Raw genomic sequence first — 18,531 nt, forward strand, 5'->3', positions numbered from 1 at the left:
GGGAGGGGGGGCAGGGCAGGGAAGGGGGGCAGAGGGGCTCCTGAGCCAGGGTTAGACCCCCACAGCTCTCCCTGTGGCCAGTCTGGCAACTCCACCCAGCCTGTGGGCAGGAGTGGTCGGAGGGGGGCAGGTGCCTGAGCCCCTCCACCCCAGGAACGCCGCTCAGGTGCTGGCTGGGCAGAGTCCATCATGCAGCATGTGTGCCCGGCCTGGGGCTGGGGCTGGGGTGGAGTCAGCAGGGGTTTGCCCAGGACTGAGGCCACCGAGGCCCCGAGGCCCCTGGATGGGTCTCAGGACAGGAGAAAAGCTGATCTGGTCTGAGCGTCAGCGTGGCCCCGCTGGGGGAGATTGTGGGCTCAGCTTCTCCCAGATCCTGCGGCCTCCCTTCTAACATGCAGTTAGCTCACACCTGTAATCCCAGCTACTCAGGGCCACGATCCTCAAATCACGGTTCAAAGCCAGCCTGGGCAGGAATGTCTGTGAGACTCATCGCTGACGAACCAGCAAAAAAGCAAAAGAAGAGGCGCTGGGAAGGTGGCTCAGTGGTAGAGCGCTTGCCTTGCATGCCTGAGGCCCTGGGTTCGATTCCTCAGCACCACATAAGCAAAATGAAAAAAGCCGGAAGTGGTGCTGTGGCTCAAGTGGTAGAGCGCTAGCCTTGAGCTGAAGAGCTGAGGGATAGCGCCCAGGCCCAGAGTTCAGGCCCCATGACCAGACCCCCCCCCAAAAAAAAAAAAGCAAAAGAAGAGGAATTGTGGCTCAAGTGGTAGAAGGCCAGACTTGAGGGAAAAAAGCTAAGGTGAAGTGCCCAGACCCTGAGTTTAAGCCAGGATACCAGCACACACATACACACATACATGCATCATGCACACACATATACACACAAGGATATAAAAAAGCTTCTTCTCCAGGCTATCGGAAGAACCAAAGGAGGTAAAGAGTCCCTTCTCAGGGTAGGCAGTGCTCTGAGCAGACCCAGGGTGGACAGAGCGGAGAGGGAGGTGTAGGCCTTCATTCCAGCACTTGGGAGGCTGAGGCTGGAGGATGGGAAGTGCAAGGCCAGCCTGGGCTTGGAAAAAGCCTGTGCATCGCACAGAATAAACCTACGCAAAGATCTGGCCATGAGTTGTCATCCTCTGGGATAAGAGCCAGCCCCGGGAGCGGTCCCGTGGGAGGGAGGGGATGGGAAGCCACCTCCGCCCATGGCTTCCAGAAGCAGCGGGGTGTGGGCCCGGCCTCTCCCCTGACCGGGTCTGCAGCCTGCATTCCCCCTCTCCCCCACTCCATGATGGACAGGGGCACGAGGACCTTTCCTCCATGGGAAATTCATCCAGGCTTTACTTTTGTCGGAAAGGCCGCCCAAGGCACGTGTGACCAAGGGTCAGCGGGGAGGGGCGGTCCCCGTCGCAGCCCCCACTCCAGCCGCTTGGCCGAGGTGCTTGCTCCAGAAATCCCCAATGCCACAGGGAGAGGCGCTAGGCGGTGATGGCGCCGTCCACCACCAGGGGGCAGCTCGAGACCCAGCACGAGTCTCCTGGGCCGCCCAGCACGGGCCTCAGTGGTCCCAGCTATGGGACGGGCACACACGGACGCCGGCCATGGGGGGCAGTGAGGGCAGGTGGGGTGGGGGGCTCCCCAGGGACTGAGCTGTCTTTGCTGTCCTGTCTCTCCTGGGGAGGAAGCTCCAGGAGTGTGGGTCTGGATCTTTCCTACCTTAGAGGTCCGGAGCAGACCTTGGCTGTGGAGCTGAGGCGCTGGAGTGGGGAGGTTAACCCTGTCCTGACCGCTGGGGAACAGGGTCATACTTGAAATGTGTGTGTGCACGCGCACGCGTTTGCCGGTACTGGGGCTTGAACCCAGGGCTTTGTGCTCTCATTTGGCGTTTCCCCTCAGGCCAGCACTCTACCACTTGAGCCCCACCTCCACTTCTGGCTTTCTGGTGGTTCACTGACAATGAGTCTCACAGACTTTCCTGCCCTGGCTGGCTTCTAACAGTGATCCTCAGCTTTCAGCCTCGCACGTGGCTAGGATTGAAGGCGTAGCCACTGGCGTCTGCCCGTGGGATCACACTTTTAGTCTTTCCCGACCTACGTCCTCCAGGTCCAGTGCAGCTAACATATACACCTGTCTCACATGCCCCCGAGCAGCAGTGCCACCCATCCACCCACCCAGTGGGGTGCCAACCCCACACACAGCAGCCTGGGCACACCATGGACTGATTTTTCTTGCAGTGCCAGAGCCCTGGGGGGCACGCTGGACAAGTGCCCTGACACGGAGCCACACCGGGCCCGGCAACTCCATCACCCACAGCGTGGGTCAGCCGCCACCCCGACCCGGTGGAGTGCTGGGAAGCCTTGCGCCCGCTGCTGGGTCACCCCATGGCCAGCAGGGGGCGAAGGAGGACCGCTGGACCTCTGCGCCTGGGAGCGCCCGGGGGGAAACCTCGCTTCTGCCAAAGTGTTCTGCGGCCAAAAGGGGTCTCCGGGCCCCACCTGGATGGGGAGGGGCCGGGAAAGCGCGGTCTTTCTGTGTGCCTGGAGCAAAGAGAAAAGGTGGGGGGAGGCACACCACGGCTGCAGGGGATGGTGCAGGAGTAGAGACAAACAGCACGCTGCTCAGAGGGCCAGGCAGGGGGGCCCCAGCGCGCCCCTCCTGTGAGTGCCCCCTGCCACTCCTCCTAGCAGATCTGGGGTCCGGGAGCAGCCCAGGGAGCCCGTCCCTGCTGAGCACCTTCGGCCCTCAGACTCCTGCTGTCTGTAGCAACCACCAGCACAAATATTGTTCTTTTTCTTTTTCCTTTGGATGTATTTTTAATGATAAAAATAGGACTTAGCTGTGGTACCTAGGCAGCTGTTTGCTTGTTCCCGGGCTCCTTGGGGTGGAGGCCCGGCCCCGGCTTGGGTGTCTGGGTCCAGCTGATCCTTAGCTCGGATAGTGGAGGTGGAGGTGGAGGTGGAGGTGGTGATGGTGATGGTGTGTGTGTGTGTGTGTGTGTGTGTGAGAGAGAGGGTGGGGGAGGGAGACAGCCGGCTCTGCCACTGACACAGCATAGCCATGAGACTTAGAGTAACTCTCCCCGCAAAGTCCCGGCAAGGCAGGACCTCACACTTGTGGTGACCAAGTGGACAGCACATCAGAAGGCTAGGCAGTCAGGGGGAGTGGGGGGCCCAGTGCCCCCTTCCCAGCTGTGCCCCACACAGCAGGGAGCAGGAGGAGCAGCTGCCTGGGCAGGCCCAGGAGAATGGGGCCACCGCCCAGAGTGGCCCTTGGCACCGCAGTTCCCAAGTCTGGGTCCTGGGCCCTTGGGCCCTTGGGGAGATCCTGGGGGTGGGGGGCGTGGTAACTCCCCAGGGTAGCTCGAAGCCCCAGGGCTTCCTTCTGACTCAGCCCTGCTCAAGGGACTCGCGCAGCTGCGCGAAGCCGGGATGGTGACAGGAGTGGTCGGGGTGCGAACGCTGGAGCGCAGTCCCGAGGGAATCACATCCGCACCCGGCGGGGCCGCGGGAGCCGCAAGGGCAGCCGCCCCCCTCCCCCTCTCTGACCTCTTCATTCAGCCCCGGGCTGTCCCCACCCACCTGACCCACGGGGAGGGGGGGTCCCCGGGCCAGGGGCTGGAGCTCAGGGCTCTGCAGGTCCCTGCAAAGCCCGAGGCCCCCTGGCCTCGCCCTGGGCCATGAGGCCCACGGCGCTGCCCTGACGCGCCGGCCCCGCTGGCCAGGGCGGCCAGGGCACGGGGGCCGGGGCCGGGGCGCGTGCGGGTCTGCGGGGCCGCGCCCAGGGTGCTGCGCGGGGGTGGCGGCCCTTCGCGGGTCCTCCTCGGTCCGTGGCAGCGCAGCCGCCAGCCCCGGGGGCCCGGTCGAGGCCCGGGGGGGGGCGCGGGGCGCGGTCCGCGCGTGGGCACAGCCCGGGGCGGGGCCCAGGGGGCTGCGTCTGTCGGGCAGGTGGGCCCCGGGACGGTGTGCGGGCGTCCCCCCGGGGTCCACAGATACTCTCGGGCTCCCAGGGCGCGGACCCCAGCCCGGGCGCAAGCAGGCCTCGAGGTGGCCAGTCCCGCAGTGCGTCCCGCCCGGGGCCCGGGACCAGCCGGCGGTGGCGGCTCCAGCCCCGTCCGCTGGCGCGGGAGGCCCGGCGGCGGGCGCGGGCGCCGGGGACCGGGCGAACCCGGCGGGACGCAGGGACGGCGCGGGCCGAGGGGGGCGCTCGCGCCGCGGGCTAGAAGCCCCCGCCTGCAGACAAAGGAGCCGGCGGGGGGCGGGGGGCGGGGCGGGGGCGGGGGGGGAGTGGGGCGAGGGGGCGGGGCGGCGCGGTGTCACGTTACCGCCCGCAGCGCCCTTTAACTCGCGCCCCGCCCCGCGCCCCCGCTCCGGCGCGCTCGCCCGCGCAGCCGCCAATCAGCCGGCGCGGACCGCGGGCCCCGCCCCGCCCCGGGGGGCGGGGGGCGTGCGCGCGGCCAATGCGCGGCCCGTGGGGGCGGGGCCCCGGGGCGGGGCGGCGCGGCGCGGCCAATCGCCTCCGTGTTGTCGAAACTGAAAATACTACATTATGCTAATCGCGGCGGGGCCCGCGCGCTCGGGGGTGGGGCCCGCGCGTATAAAGGGGGCGCGGGCGGGCTGGGCGGTCCACAGGCCGAGTGCACTGTGCTCGAGGGGTGCCGACCCGGCCGGAGCGAGCGCGCAGACGGGCGGACGTCGTCGAGGGGGCGCGGCTGCCACTGGGCTGGACGAGACAGGCGATCCGGATTCGAGTGCCCATCTCCACCGGACACCCAGGTAGCGGCCGCGCCCGCCGCGTCCGTCCGCCGTCGCGGACCGGCCGGGGAGGGGGGTGGGGGTCTCCGAGGTGCCCAGCCTCCCCGCAGCCCGCCCCCCTCTCCTCCCGCTGTCCTCCCCCCGCCTCCCGGCCCGCCGCGGCCGCGCGATCAGGTCCGACGTGTGTCTCCGCAGAACACCGACGATGGAGCGTCTGGCGCCCAATGGCGACTTCCCGGCGATGGCGCGCACCAGCGCCTGCCGCAGCCTCTTCGGGCCGGTGGACCACGAGGAGCTGGGCCGCGAGCTGCGGATGCGCCTGGCCGAGCTGAGCGCCGAGGACCAGAACCGCTGGGACTTCAACTTCCAGCAGGACGTGCCGCTGCGCGGCCCCGGCCGCCTGCAGTGGACGGAGGTGGACAGCGAGTCGGTGCCCGCCTTCTACCGCGAGACGGTGCAGGTGGGGCGCTGCCGCCTGCTGGTGGGGCCGCGCGCCCCGCCCGTGACCCTGGCTGTCATCTCGCGCCCCCTGGAGCCGCCGCCCGCTGAGCCCCAAGACGACGACTCGGAGGACGAGGAGCCCGACGAGCCGTCCAGCGCCCCGCAGCCGGAGCCCTCCGCGGCCCGGGCCCGGCCCAGGGCCCCGGACGAGGGCCGAGGCTCGGCCCCGCCGGCGGCGCCCGCTCCGGTGCCGCGTGCGGCTCGGCCCCCGGCCCCCGCGGCGCCCCCGGCCGCCGTCCCCGAGGCGCCCCCGGCGGCGCCCCCGGCCGCGGCCCCCGCGGAGCCTCAGCTCGCGGCCCCGGCCGCCCCGGCGGCCCCCGCGGCCCCCGCGGCGGGCCCGGCCGCGGCCTCGGCGGAGCCGCAGTTCGTGGCCCCGGCGGCGCCCCCGGCCCCAGCCCCGGACGTGGCCTCGGACGCGGACCCGGACGCGGACGCGGCGCCCGCGAGCGGCGCGGACCCAGGCGCGAACCAGGCGGCGCCGGCGGACTCGGCGCAGGCGGGGACCCCGGGGCGTCCCGCGGCCGCCGGCGCCAACGGCGGCGCGGCGGCGAAGAAGCTGTCGGGGCCTCTCATCTCGGGTAAGCACCGCACAGCCCCGCCCCGGGCCCGGCCCCGCTTTGTCCAGCCGGCCGGGCTCGGCGGAGCCCACGGGGGCCTCGCTCCGTCCCCGCCTCCTCCCGGGCTATTAAAGGGCCCGCGGCGCGCAGGGCGCGGCCGCCCCCGCAGCCCTCCCCGCGGGGCGGCGGGGGGGCCGTGCGGCGGGTCCCGAGCGCGGGCCGGGGCGGCGGAGCCGGACGCCCTCCCCCCCCCGCCCCGCGGAGGGCCGGGCCGGGCCGGGAGCGGCGCCGAGGGGGTTAAGCGCGGCGCGGGCGCGGGGGGCTTGGCCGCGGGACGAGGGGAAATGCTTACACAGCACATTGCGCCGCGGCGTACACAAAGCTGACCCGCCGCGGACCTCGGCGCGGGCGGGGACGGCGCGCGCCCCGCGCCCGGCTCTGCGCCCCGCGCCGCCCCGCGCAGTCCCGCGCTGACTGGCCCTGGGCGATCTGTCGCCAGCAGATTTCTTCGCCAAGCGCAAGCGATCGGCGGAGAACAAGCCGAACGAGGCGCCCGCCGCGCCCGCGCCCGCCGCGCCCGCGCCGGGCCCCGCGCCCGCCGTGGGAGGGGCGGAGCAGACCCCTCGCAAGCGCCTGAGATGAGCTAGGTGAGCGCGCGCCCCGGGCCGGGGGTGGGGCCCGCGGGCCGCCCGGCCGCGGCTCACCCCCGCCCCGCCCCGCCCCGCCTCTCCCCGCAGCGCGCGGAGCCTTCGGAGCCCTTGGATTGCTGGGCAGCGGACGGAGGAAGAGCTTGGACCTCGGCTGGGACCCTCAATGTAGCATCGCGGCCGCTCGCGAGCAGCCCTCGACTCCTCACCCAATTGGAAACTGTGCAATGTACCAGTACCTATCTATGCTGCACACGCGTTCGGGCGGTCCCCAGGGGCAAAGCTTTAAGAGTCATTTATATAAAGTGTTTAATCTCTGCTGAAACTCAGTGCAAGGAAAAAAAATGGAAAAAGAAAAAAAAAAGGAAAAAAAAGACAAAAACCATGTATATTTGTACAAAAACATAAAAAAAAGTTATACTAACTTATATTTTCTATTTATGTCCTGGCGTGGCTCTCTCTCTCTCTCTCTCTCTCTCTCTCTCTCAATCTCTCTCTCTCTCAATCTCTCTCTGCCACGCAAACTTTTGGTTATTGGTTATGCCAAAGGCACAACTTTCCTCACCCCAATCCCCCCCAAAGAAAGAATCAGGCTATTGACACTTTTCTCTTTGTAGCAGACTCTAGGGAAGGCGCCGCACACCGCCACCGCGCGCACCGCGCTTGCAACCTCTGCGCTTTTGCTCTCTTGCTATTGTTACTCTTATGAACTTGAAGACCCATGTGTGGAAACGAAGGTTCCTGAGCCGCCTGCGCCACTGCCCCGGCCCCTTGTCCGCCGGGTTCTAAATAAAGAGGCCAAACAAAAAAAAGTTGCGATTTCAGACTTGTCTGTGCATCACACCCACAAACCGGGATGATGGAGGGAAGGGGGGGGGCAGGGAGTGGGGTGGCCACCTTGGTACCCGCCTCCCCCACCCGAGAGGGTGGCCTGCAGGCCGTCTGGGAGGGAGGGCCGCCAGGGCTCACATCTGGGGTGACAGGCACCGCCTGCCACTCTGGGGTTCCACTTTGGGAGGGTTTGGGCCTGCATCGCTGGCTCCACTCCATTCCCACCACCACCAGTTTCGGCACCTGCAGGCGGAGGGCCCCCCCTCTACCCCTGCCTGCCTTGCACCGGGGAACTTCCAAGCTAACCTATCAAGATGGAGCCCCACGACTGCAGAGGCCCCCACTGTGGGACAGGGTGACCCCCGAGCCGGCCAGGGTGTGGCCTTGGGAAGAAGTGAAGGAGGAGGGGAGGGGGCTGCCCACCGGTGGGCAGATGGGTTGGGGGGCCTGGATCCGCTCAGAGGAAGGATGAATCTGAGACTCTACTCCCCAATCCTGTGTACCCCAGCGGCCTGTGTACCTCACCCAAGTGCCCCCTTTTCATAAAAGGGGAGAGGTTGGATTTTTAATAGCGGAAAGCTAGAAAGCTGTGGAAATGATGGTTGGCCGTGGGATGGCAGGATGGGTGACATGGCGTGGACGGCCAGGCCTGTGGGCAGCGTGTGTGCCGGGGCCCCGGGCCTGCAGGAGGAGGAGGGCTGTGGACATTATCAGCTGTACAGAGCCGGACGGAGATTTTCGAGATCTGTGGATGTATAATTAACTTACCCTCCCCCCTTCCCCGCCCCCCCCTCCCCCGCCTGGCCTGAGAGGCCCAGCTGGGGTCAGCTCTGAGAAACGCTCCCACCTGCAGAAAGGGGAGGGCAGCCAGCAAGCCAGAGCGCAGGCCGGGCTGTGGGCAGCAGCCTGGGGGTGGGGGTGGCCGGCAGAGGCCTGGCCTCTGGGCCTGGAGGCTGACACCATCACAGGGCATAGAGCAGGGCCCGGAGGGTGCTGGGCTGACAGCCCTGGAGGGGGGGAGGGGCCCCAGACAGGCCCATGCATGGCCTCAGTTTCCCCATCGAGGCTGAGAAATGTCTGAGGCACCTTCCAGCATGGCCATTCTGTGTCTCCCTTGCCCTGGACAGCTATGCAATCGTGGCACCCAGAGCCCTGCCACCAAACTCAGACCTGAGCTGTCCATGTGAGCAGGCTGGGTGTGTGTGTGTGTGGGGGTGAGAGCACCCCATCTCCCCCTGTCTGAGAAAGGGGATGGGGCTGGAGCCCTGTGACCCCGTGACCCTGCCTCTCTGGACGTCCTGGCTAGAACCTTTGTGCTGTCCCACCCCAGGGCCCAGGCGGAGCAGATCTGATGACAGAGCAGTGATCACACAGTACTGGCGGGGGGGTGCCCAGGCGCTGCTGAGTGGTCTAGAGCTGGGTACTCCAGGGTCCACCTGGGACAGGCCATGGGGTGTTCCCATGGCCAGGGCCCCGCGGGGCTAGGCCCGCTCATGGGTGTGGGGCTAGCGTAGGGGCCAGCGTTATGTGGTGAAAGTACACTCCGGGCCCGCCTTCCCGGCCTCGCTGCCTCTCCTGGTCTCCGTCCCTTCCTGGGTCTGACAGGCTGGGCCAAAGGTTGGGGCCATGGAGGGTGGAGGCAAAGGGAGGGGGCTGCAGGGCTTCTGGGTGGGGAAGAGGGAGCAGAAGAGAGGAGGGCCGGGCTGCAGGCACTGTGGCCAGGGAGGCCTGGGGTGTGTGTGTGTGTGTGTGTGTGCCCGCGTGCGCATGTGTGTGTGCACGTGCAAGACCAGCTTCTGTACATACAGAGACACACACTTCCCTGTTCCCGGAGTCCTCCTTGCAGGGGTGACAGAAAGACAGTAACTCAGCTGCAGAGCTGCGGGGGAGGGGGCAGTGTGGACAGACAGGGCAGCTGCTCCTCACCAGACAGCTCCCACCCCAGCTCCTCACAGGTAACACGCCCCAGACTGAGTTTGGTGGAGGAAACCGTCAGTGCAAAGGCCCGGGGGTTTAGGGAGTTCCTGAAATAGTGAGCCATAGGGGCTGGGGGGAGGGGCTAGGGCTGTGGTAGCCAGAGACCCTTGTGGGCCAGGATGGGCTGGATGGGGGTGGGGGACGCAGAGCCTCTGGTTTCTAGAGGGCACAGGGGAGGGCACCAGCTGCGTGGAGGACACTTCCCACGCAGGACAGCCTCTTCTCCAGATGGGTGGAGCGTGGAGTCAGGCCACTCCTGGCCCCGTTTCCATTCTTGGCCCAGTCCTGGGAGCTCAGGGCACAGGTTGGTCCCCCCCCCCCCCCACAGCACTAGCCGCAGGGCTGGACACCCAGCCACAAGGCCGCAGGCCAGTCACTCACGCGGGGGCCAGCGAGCTCCGCCACCCATGTGGTCTTCCTGTCCTCCCAGGCGGTTCCCGGGGGCCCCCGCTGTCGGGGTGCCGGGTGCCAGCCTCTTCACGTGGCGCCTCTCCCCCAGGGTGCGTGTCCATGGTTTTCTATGGTCCCGTGGCCCCCTTCCTTCCAGCACGGAGTCAGTCCTGGTCCACGGAGCAGTGTCTCACCGCTAGCAACCTGCCCACCGAAGACCAGAGGTCACTTCCAGGTTTGGGCCATTATGCAGGGAGCTGCGATAAATAACTATCCTGAATTTTTTTTTTTTTCTTTTTCTGTTGGTCATGGGGCTTGAACTCTGGGCCTGGGCGCTGTCCCTCAGCTCTTCAGCTCAAGGCACGAGCTCTACCACTTGAGCCACAGTACTACTTCCAGTTTTCTGAGTGGTTTATTGGAGATAAGAGTCTCATGGTCTTTCCTGCCCAGGCTGGCTTTGAACTACAATCCTCAGATCTCAGCCTCCTGAGTAGCTAGGATGACAGGCGTGAGCCACTGGCGCCCTGCCTGAGTGGGTTGTAGTTGTTGTTTTTCAGATCTATTTTTCTCTTCCTTTGTGCCAGTACTTGCACTTGAATTTGGAGCCTGAGCAACTTCATGTAGCTTTTTCACTCAAGTCTAACGCTCAGACACTTGAGCCACAGCTCCGCTTCTGGCTTTTTGGTGGTTAATTGGAGACAGGTCTTACCAACTTTCCTGACTGGGCTGGCTTTGAACCTTGATCCTCAGATCTTGGCCTCCTGAGTAGCTGTTAGCATAATTATAGGTGTGAGCCACTGGTGTGTGGCTCAGTATGGGGTTCTGTGTGAATGTAAGTTTTCAACTTTGGCAAATACTAAGGAACAGGAATGCAGGATCCCACAGTGAGAGTGTTTAGCTTTGCTAGAAACTTCCAAACTGGACTGGGCGTGTGGTTCAGGCCTGTCATCCTAGCTACTCCAGAGGTGGAGATCAGGAGTTTTGAAGTTTGAGACCAGCCTGGGTAAAAAGTTCTTAAGATCCATTTAATAGGTGGGCAGACTGGGCAAAAGCCAAGACCCTACTTCATAAATAATCAGAACAAAATGTGTTGAGAGAGAGTCTGTCTTTCAAACCCCAGTGCTGCCAAAAAAAAAAAAAAGGCAAGCAAGCAAAAAAGACCGCCAAATTGTTCTCTGTGTGTGTGTGTGTGCACGTGTGTGCGCGCGTGCGTGTGTGCATGTGTGCGTGTGCGTGTGTGCACGCACATGTGCGCGTGTGTGCACGTGTGTGCGCATGTGTGTGTGCGTGCGTGTGTGTGCATGTGTGTGCACGTGTGTGCACGTGTGTGTGCGTGCGTGTGTGCATGTGTGCGTGTGCACGCACGTGTGTGTGTGTGTGTGTGTGTGTGTGTGTGTGCGTGCGCGTGCGCAGTGGGCAGGTACTGGAGTTGAACTCAAGGCTTCACAACTCTCGCTTAGTTTTTTCTACCTACTCAGGTCTGGCGCTCTAATACTTGAACCGTGCCTCCACTTCCAACATTTTCTTTTCTTTTTTTTTTTTTTTTTTGGGTCCGGTGGTGGGGCCTGAACTCTGGGCCTGGCGCTGTCCCTCAGCTCTTCAGCTCAAGGCTAGCGCTCTACCACTTGAGCCACAGTGCCACTTCCGGCTTTTTTCTTTTTGCTTATGTGGTGCTGAGGAATTGAACGCAGGGCCTCAGGCATGTAAGGCAAGCACTCTACCACTGAGCCATCTTCCCAGCCCTTCTTCCAACATTTTCCTAGTTAATTGGAGATAAGAGTCTCAAAGGCTTTCCTGCCTAGGTTGGCTTTGAACCAGGCTCTTCAGATCTCAACCTCCTGAGTAGCTAGGATTACAGGCAAGAGCCCTGGGTACAGGGCTAAACTGTCTCTTAAAGTGACAAGCCGCTGTGCATCTGCTAGCTGTGACGGGATTCCTGCTGAAGAGCTCTGGTTTTCCATCGCCCCTCCTCTGTAGACCTCACAAGCACCCATTTTCAGCGAATTGGAGCCGAGCGCAGTAGTACATGCCTGGGGTCCCAGCTAGCCAGGAATGTGAGCCTATTTCCCAAAAGAAGCAAACAACAGCCAGGAAGGCAGAGTGCTCCGTGCAGCTGGATGAACTAGGACAAACTGTAATTAAAAACTCACATGGCGGTGGCTCCCGCCTCTCACCCCAGCTGCTCAGGAGGCTGAGATCAGAGGATGGCAGTTTGAAGCCAGCCTGGGAAGGAAAGTCTGTGAGACTCTGATCTCCAGAAGTGGTGTTGTGGCTCAAGTGGTAGAGCACTTGCCTTGAGCAAAAGAGCTCAGGAACAGTGCCTGGGCCCTGAGTTCAAGCCTCCAGGAGTGGCACCAAAAACAAAAACAACAAAAAACAACAGAAGAAAGAAAGAAAGAAAGGAAGAAAGAAAGAAAGAAAGAAAGAATGAAAGAAAGAAAGAAAGAAAGAAAGGAAAGAAAAGAAAGAAAGAAAGAAAGAGAATTGTGGCTCTTAGTTCTTGTCAGGCCTGGCGGGTGAGGTCACCAAGCCCAGGGCTAATTCCTCATTCCTAGTTAGCCCCACGGTGGATTTCATTATTGTCCAGACATTTGTTGTCCGGCCCCACCGGAGGCTGCTGCATCCCTCCTGCTGTGCTTGGAGGGGCTGTGTGTGGCCGCCAGGCAGAGCTGCCCTGCAGCCTGTGTCGTGGACCAGGGCTGCTCTCTCCTGGAAAATAAGGCCAGGCAGAGCCCCAACCCGCCAGCCACTGCTCTGTCTAGCCAGTGGGAAGTTTCCCGGAGAGTTGGGGCCTGTTTGTTAGGCAACATGATGGGGCTGTGGCTGACTGATACAGTTCCTTGGATGGTGCCAGGTCCTCACTCGGGGAATGACACCTGGAGCCCAGTGGCTCGGTGCAGTCTTTTGGGGGACACTGGTCCCTGATGTGACCATGTGACAGGTACAGGACCTTCAACTGGGGCCCAGCGGGAGCCCCTGGTCACGTGGGATACGGCACTGGAAAGGGTGCTGGGCTCTCGGCCCCTCTCTGGTCCTGCCCTGTGCGCTGGCCTCCTCCTCTCCTGCACGCTTCCATCACGGTGACCCTGTTTGTCACCAGGCCCTCGCCAGAGACAGGAGGAATCTGGTGCTGGGCCCTGGAACCTCCAGAACTGTGAGCAAGGCCGACATCTCTTTATAAAGTCACCCGGCCTTGAGCATGTTGTTGAGAGTGTGGACTGAGACACTGGATGGTGTCCGGAAACCATGCCAACCTGCAGTGCCCTGCAGCAGCCACAGCCTGCCACGTTTAAGGAGGCTGGAGGCTCCTCCGCCTGTCCTCCCTCCCTCCCTCCTTCCCTTCCTCTTTTCTCTTCTTCCCTTTCCTTTTCCCCCTCCTTCCTTCTTTCATTTTCTCCTTCCCTCCCTCCCTCCCTCCTTCCTTCCTTCCTTCCCTTTCCTCCCTCCCTCCTTCCTTTCCCTTCTTCCCTCCCTCCCTCCTTTCTTGCCCCCTCTCCCCGGTAAGGCTGGGTGTGGCTGTGCGGTGGTGGAGCCCGTGCCTAGCAGGTGCCGAGCCTGGGGCCCCGGCCAGCCCGGGGCCTGTGAAGACAATGACGCTGATTTGGGAGAAGGGGCGAGGGGCAGAGCTGAGCTGCCCATGCATCGTGTGCCCGAGCATTCCCACTCACTCATTCTGGAAGTGAAGCCGTCCTCCTTGGGGCTGGCCCTGCCCGGGGGGCAGGAGTCCGTGGACCACCCAGTGTGGACGGCACGGACAAGGGCGGACAGAGTGGAAATGGTCCAGGCGGCCAGTGAGTCCCGGCTCCCTCAGATGAATGCCCAGACAGGCCTTCCGGGCGTGGGCTTGGCCCCTTCTCTCCTGGCATTCCACCTGCTCCGGTGATACGGTGCCAGATCAGAACCCATCCCAAGCTCTGTGGTTTGCAGCGGCAGTTTCGTTTATACCCATGATTTCCAGGTGGGAATCTGGGAGAGGTGGCGGGCGGCTTGGCTCAACTTCATGGGTTCTGCAAGGGTGGGGTCCCCGGGCCGGGCTTCACCCCGAAGACCGCTCTGCCCACACCCGGCAGAGGTGCCCGTGGACGGCCAGGCCCTTGGCCACTTCCATGCGGTTTCTTTCTTTTTGTGCTGGTGCTGTGACTTGATCTCAGGGCCTTGAGCTCTTGCTTGGCCTTTTCACTCAAGGCTGGAGCTCTACTGCTTGAGCCTTTGCTCTGCTGGTTCATTGGAGATAAGAGTCTTATGAATTTCTTTTTCTTTTTGTCGGTCGTGGGGCGTGAACTCTGGGCCTGGGCCCTGTCCCTGTGTCCTTTAGCTCAAGGCCAGAGCTCTACCGCTTGAGCCACAGCGCCACTTCTGGTTTTCTAGTGGTTTATTGGAGATAAGAGTCTCACAGACTTTCCTGCCTGGGCTGGCTTTGAACCACGATCCTCAGATCTCAGCCTCCTGAGTAGCTAGGATGACAGGCGTGAGCCACAAGCACCTGGCTAAGAGTCTTATGAATTTCTCTGCCCAGGCTGACTTCAAACATCCATCCTCACATCTCACTCTCCTGAGGAGCTGGGATTACAGCTGTGAGCACTAGTGCCTAGCACAAGCTGAGGTATGCATGCATGTGTGTGTGTGCACACACGCACACATACATATGCACACACGCACACACACACACACACACACACACACACATGTACACTCCGGGAACTCAGGAGGACATGGCTTCTGCAGGCCCAGTCCAGAGTCACAATGCCTCCTTGTCCTGGGAGACTCCCCACATTCTAGGGGGGGCATTCAGGGTGCTTCTCTGTGGAGTGTGCAGACATGGGCACGGTCCTGCCACTGTAGTGCCAGTGTGTGTGTGTGTGTGCGCGTGGGGGGCGGGGGACTGCAGGACTCACACAGTTAAATGTGTAGTCAAGATGGAGATCTCTTGTCTTGAGTATTACTACACTTGTATGGGAATGACCGCGTGCCAGAGGCGGCTTCCAGCTTCACCGCTCCGGAAGAAGCAGACTGGGGCAGCAGGCAGAGGGTCCGGGCTGGCGCGCACTGCCACAGCCCTGCGCCTCCTGCTGTGTGTCTGGTGGGAATATACATTGTATACGTTGCACCTGTTACACAGCAAAAGCAGACACCCAACCTCGTCTTTGTTAACTTTGTATCTATTTCCCAATGTTCTCAACCAGTGGCTACACTATCCCTCACACCTCCTGAAAACAGTCTTCTGCCACTTGCGAACAGACACAAAAGTAGGTGAAGGCTCCGGCCAGCTCCCGTGGCCAGGCCACGGGCTGCTTCCCTCTGCCCATGTGTCCTGGGTTGGTTTTGTTTTGTTTTTAAACTGGCCTTGTTGTTGTTGGTGGTGGTGCTGGGGTTTGAACTCAGGGCTTCATGCATGCTAAGCATTATTCTGCTGTTTTGAGCTACGACTTAGGCCCTTTTTGTTTTGGTTGTTGTGGGGACAGGGTCTTCTTTTTGCCCTGGCTCACCTGGACTGCGAGTCTCCTATTTATGCTTCCTGCTGTAACTGAGATGGTAGTCACAGACCGCCATACCCAGTGTTTTCTGTTCAGGTGGGGTCCTCAGCACATTTTTTGCCTGGGATGGCCTCTAATTGTGATCCTCTCAATCTCGGCCTCCTGCATGCCTCTAGGATGACAGGTATACACCACCATGCAGAGCCTGGCCTATTTTGAAGCAAATCTAGAACCTGTATCCTGTTACAGCAGACCCTGGATACCAGAGCCAGGTCTGTACCATGAGCACAGAGTGGACAGGAAGAGGTGGGTGTGGCCTCTTCCCCCTGCTGTCTGCCTCTACCAGCTCTCCTCCTCACTTATTCTGGGAGCACACTGGTGGCCTCCAGGGAAGACCTTTACATTGATTCAAAATGACCACACCACTCTTTGGCCAACAGTGGTGTTGGTCCTGCACCCAGGGGCTGCCCCATCTGTCCTATCTCTCTCATTCGTTCGTTCGTTCATTTGTTCCTTCCTTCCTTCCTTCCTTCTTCTTTCATGTTCTGGTACTGGGGCTTGAACTCAGGGCCTAAACACTTTCCCTTAGCTTTTTCATTTAAGGCTGGCACTTTACCACTTCAACCACGGTTCCACTTCAAGCTTTTTGAGGGGGGGGGGTTGATTGTGGAGCTCTAACTCTGGGCCTGAGCTCTGTTCCGCTCAAGGCTGGTGCTCTATGGATTGAGCCGCAGCATCACTTCCGGTTTTCTGGTGATTCACTGGAGATAGTCTCACGAACTTTCCTGCCCAGGCTGATTTTGAACCACAATCCTCAGATCTCAGCCTCCTGAGTAGCTAGGATGACAGGTGTGAGCCACCGGTGCCTAGCTATCTTCAGGCTTTTTGCTGGTTCATTGTAGATAAGAGTCTCACAGGTTTTCCTGCCCAGACTGGCTTTGAACGAGGTTCCTCAGATCTCAGTCGCCCGTGATTGCAGACGTGAGCCACTGGTGTCCAGCCTCAGGGCCTCTTTTGTGCTCCTGAGGCTGGGACTTCACCACTTGAGCCATGCTTCCAGCTGCTTTTGCACTGGTTATTTTTGAGACGGGTGTCTATTTGTGCCCGAGTGGCTTGTGCTGCCACCCTCCTGCGTGTGCATTCCCATTCGCTGGGGATGAAAGGCGAGCACAGCCACACCCAGCCACTGGTTGGGACGCAGTCTCCCAAACTTCATGCTTGTGCTGGCTCCAAACTGCAGTCTCCTTGTCTCTGCTTCCTGCGGATAGGATTACAGGCTTGAACCCCCATGCCCAGCGAGGTGGGGCTTTCATTTTGATGGTTGCACAGGGATTTGTCATCCAACCCCAGTGTACCACCCTCAGCCCTGCCAAAAAAAAGTCCAAGGGCCAGACACTAATGTCACAAACCCGAGGCCACGGTGAAGCCAGAACTGGAGGCTAAGGTGGTGCCGGGCCGGGGCTGGGGCAGGGCGCGCATGAGCACGGGTCCTGTGTGCCAGTGCAGGCCCCGTTCCCAGGCACGGCCTCCCCGTTGGGCTCCTCTCTGGTCTAGGATACCCACGAGGTGAGGGAATTGGGGGGTTTCCTTTCCGAGTCCCCAGGTCCTGGCACTCAGCTCCAGGTGTGCTTGAGGCCTCGTGTTGATGATGCTTTCAGTGCAGAGCCATGTGTGGGTGGAATGGAGGAGGGAGGAGGGAGGGGAGGAGGGAGGGGGAGAAGGAGGAGGGAGGAGGGAAGGAAGACGTACCAGTTAAAGTCTGTCCGATGACTCTGGTTTTCTCTCTTGCGTCCTGTCTTTTGGGGGCTCACCCTTTCCTGCCTGGGGCTTGGTGGAGCCACACTTGGGCCTGGGCCCAGCCCCGCTGTCCTGCTGGCCCCTGCCATGCTGCCCCCCCAGCCTCCCCAGCTCCACAGGACCCGGGGCGGCTTCGGTGCGGCGGGGGTATGTGGCGGGGGTGCTCGCGTCCACGTCTCCCTGCCCAGGTCCCTCCCGGGGCAGCAAGAGCAGAAGCCGCCTCCGAGGGGAAAAGTACTGGACACACAGTACCGGAGGCACGAGGCGCCGGGGAGTGTGCTTCCTTCACAGGGACAGACCCGACCCCCGCAGGGAGCCCCAGGAAGGTGGGGTCACGGAGGTGGCCAGGGGTTGCCCAGAAAGGACAGCACCCTCTCGCATTGGCCTCTGGGTGGGGCACCAGGAAGCCGGCCACGCAGCCACGGCAGGCAGCCACCGCGCGGCCACGGCAGGCGCCCCGGGTTGGATCACTGGAGGTCAGAAGTGCCCAAGCAGGAAATGAGATGCAAGTTGTAAAAGACATCAAAGGAAATGGAAAAACATTCTTCTAATATGTCAGGGAGGGAGAGGAAGGGGAGGAAGGCTGGCCAGTTACGAGGGAGGGCGGGGGGAGGAAGGCTGGCCTGTTACGAGGGAGGGGGAGGGGAGGTGAGCCATGGCCCTGACCGGCAGCCACCACGGCCACGGGCCGGGACACCTGGGGAGGGACACTGTCCTCAGGCCTCCTCTGGGCAGCCGGTTCCTGCCGGCCGGGCCGGGCCCGGGGCTGTGCCTGGCGTAGCGGGCAGCCGGCTCGAGGCTGGTGTTGGCAGGACCCCGGGAACTGAGCGCAGCCTTTTCCTGGAAGACAATCCCAGCAGGATCCGGCGGCCAACACGTGAAGAGACCAGAGGGCACCGGGCTGCCAAGCTCCGCTCTCTCCAGTGCAGGACCCGAGAGGAGGCCCCGCCGCGCCGGCCGGCCGTGTCAGCAGCCAGGGCCGCGTAACCCCGCGTCCCTCTGCTCTGCCAGCCCCCTCCCCTCTCCTCTCCCCTCTCCTCTTCCTCTCATCTCTCTCCTCTTCTCTCCTCTCTTCTCCCTTCTCCTTTATTCTCCCCTCTCTCTTTTCCCTTCTCTCCTCTCCTCTCCCCTCTCTCCTCCTCTCTCTCTTCTTCCCTCTCTCTTCTCTCTCTTCTTCCCCTCTCTTCTCTTTCTCCCCTCCTCTTCCTTCTTTCCTCTCTTCTCCCCTCTCTCCTCCCCCCTCCCTTCTCCTCTCCCCTCTTTTGTCTTTCTCCCCCTCTCCTCCCTCTCTCCTCTCCCTCCCCCCTCTGTGTACCCATGTTGGGTGCTGTCCCTGTGCTTTTTTTGTGCAAACCTGGCTTTCTACTACTTGAGCCACAGCTCCACGTCCTGCCTTTTGGTGATTAATTGGAGATAGGAGTCTCATGGACTTTCTTGCCCTGGCTGGCTTCTAATGGCCGCCCTCAGATCTCAGCCTCCTAAGTAGCTGGGATTACAGGCGTGAGCCCCTGGCCGATGGCCCCATCTCTCCCTGGCCCACAGACGCTTAGCTGTTTAATGGTGGCCCTCTTCCCTGGGCCTGCAAAGGGTGCCTTCGTGTTGGTGGCTC

At 62.2% G+C, this 18,531-nt stretch overlaps 2 protein-coding genes across 2 annotated transcripts in view; one reads left to right on the forward strand and one right to left on the reverse strand.

Moving 5' to 3' along the window:
• Positions 1-18,531, reverse strand: part of Dhcr7 (7-dehydrocholesterol reductase) — a 365,017-nt gene that overhangs the window by 309,627 nt on the left and 36,859 nt on the right. The gene's annotated exons all lie outside the window — the stretch shown is intronic.
• Cdkn1c (cyclin dependent kinase inhibitor 1C) lies at positions 4,637-6,857 on the forward strand. The gene is made up of 4 exons (XM_042672624.1): positions 4,637-4,769; positions 4,944-5,827; positions 6,309-6,453; positions 6,544-6,857. Exons 2-3 carry the CDS (start codon positions 4,954-4,956, stop codon positions 6,446-6,448), a joined length of 1,014 nt encoding a protein of 337 aa, XP_042528558.1. The 5' UTR covers positions 4,637-4,769; positions 4,944-4,953; the 3' UTR covers positions 6,449-6,453; positions 6,544-6,857.

Source organism: Dipodomys spectabilis, unplaced genomic scaffold (genome assembly GCF_019054845.1).
Source record: "Dipodomys spectabilis isolate Male_0828 unplaced genomic scaffold, ASM1905484v1 ptg000728l, whole genome shotgun sequence".
Lineage (NCBI taxonomy): Eukaryota > Metazoa > Chordata > Mammalia > Rodentia > Heteromyidae > Dipodomys > Dipodomys spectabilis.

Coding starts and splice junctions, on each gene's coding strand:
- Cdkn1c (XM_042672624.1), top strand. CDS start 4,954: ATGGAGCGTCTGGCGCCCAATGGCGACTTCCCGGCGATGGCGCGCACC. Junction 5,828..6,308: donor GTCGGGGCCTCTCATCTCGG/GTAAGCACCGCA, acceptor TGTCGCCAGCAG/ATTTCTTCGCCAAGCGCAAG.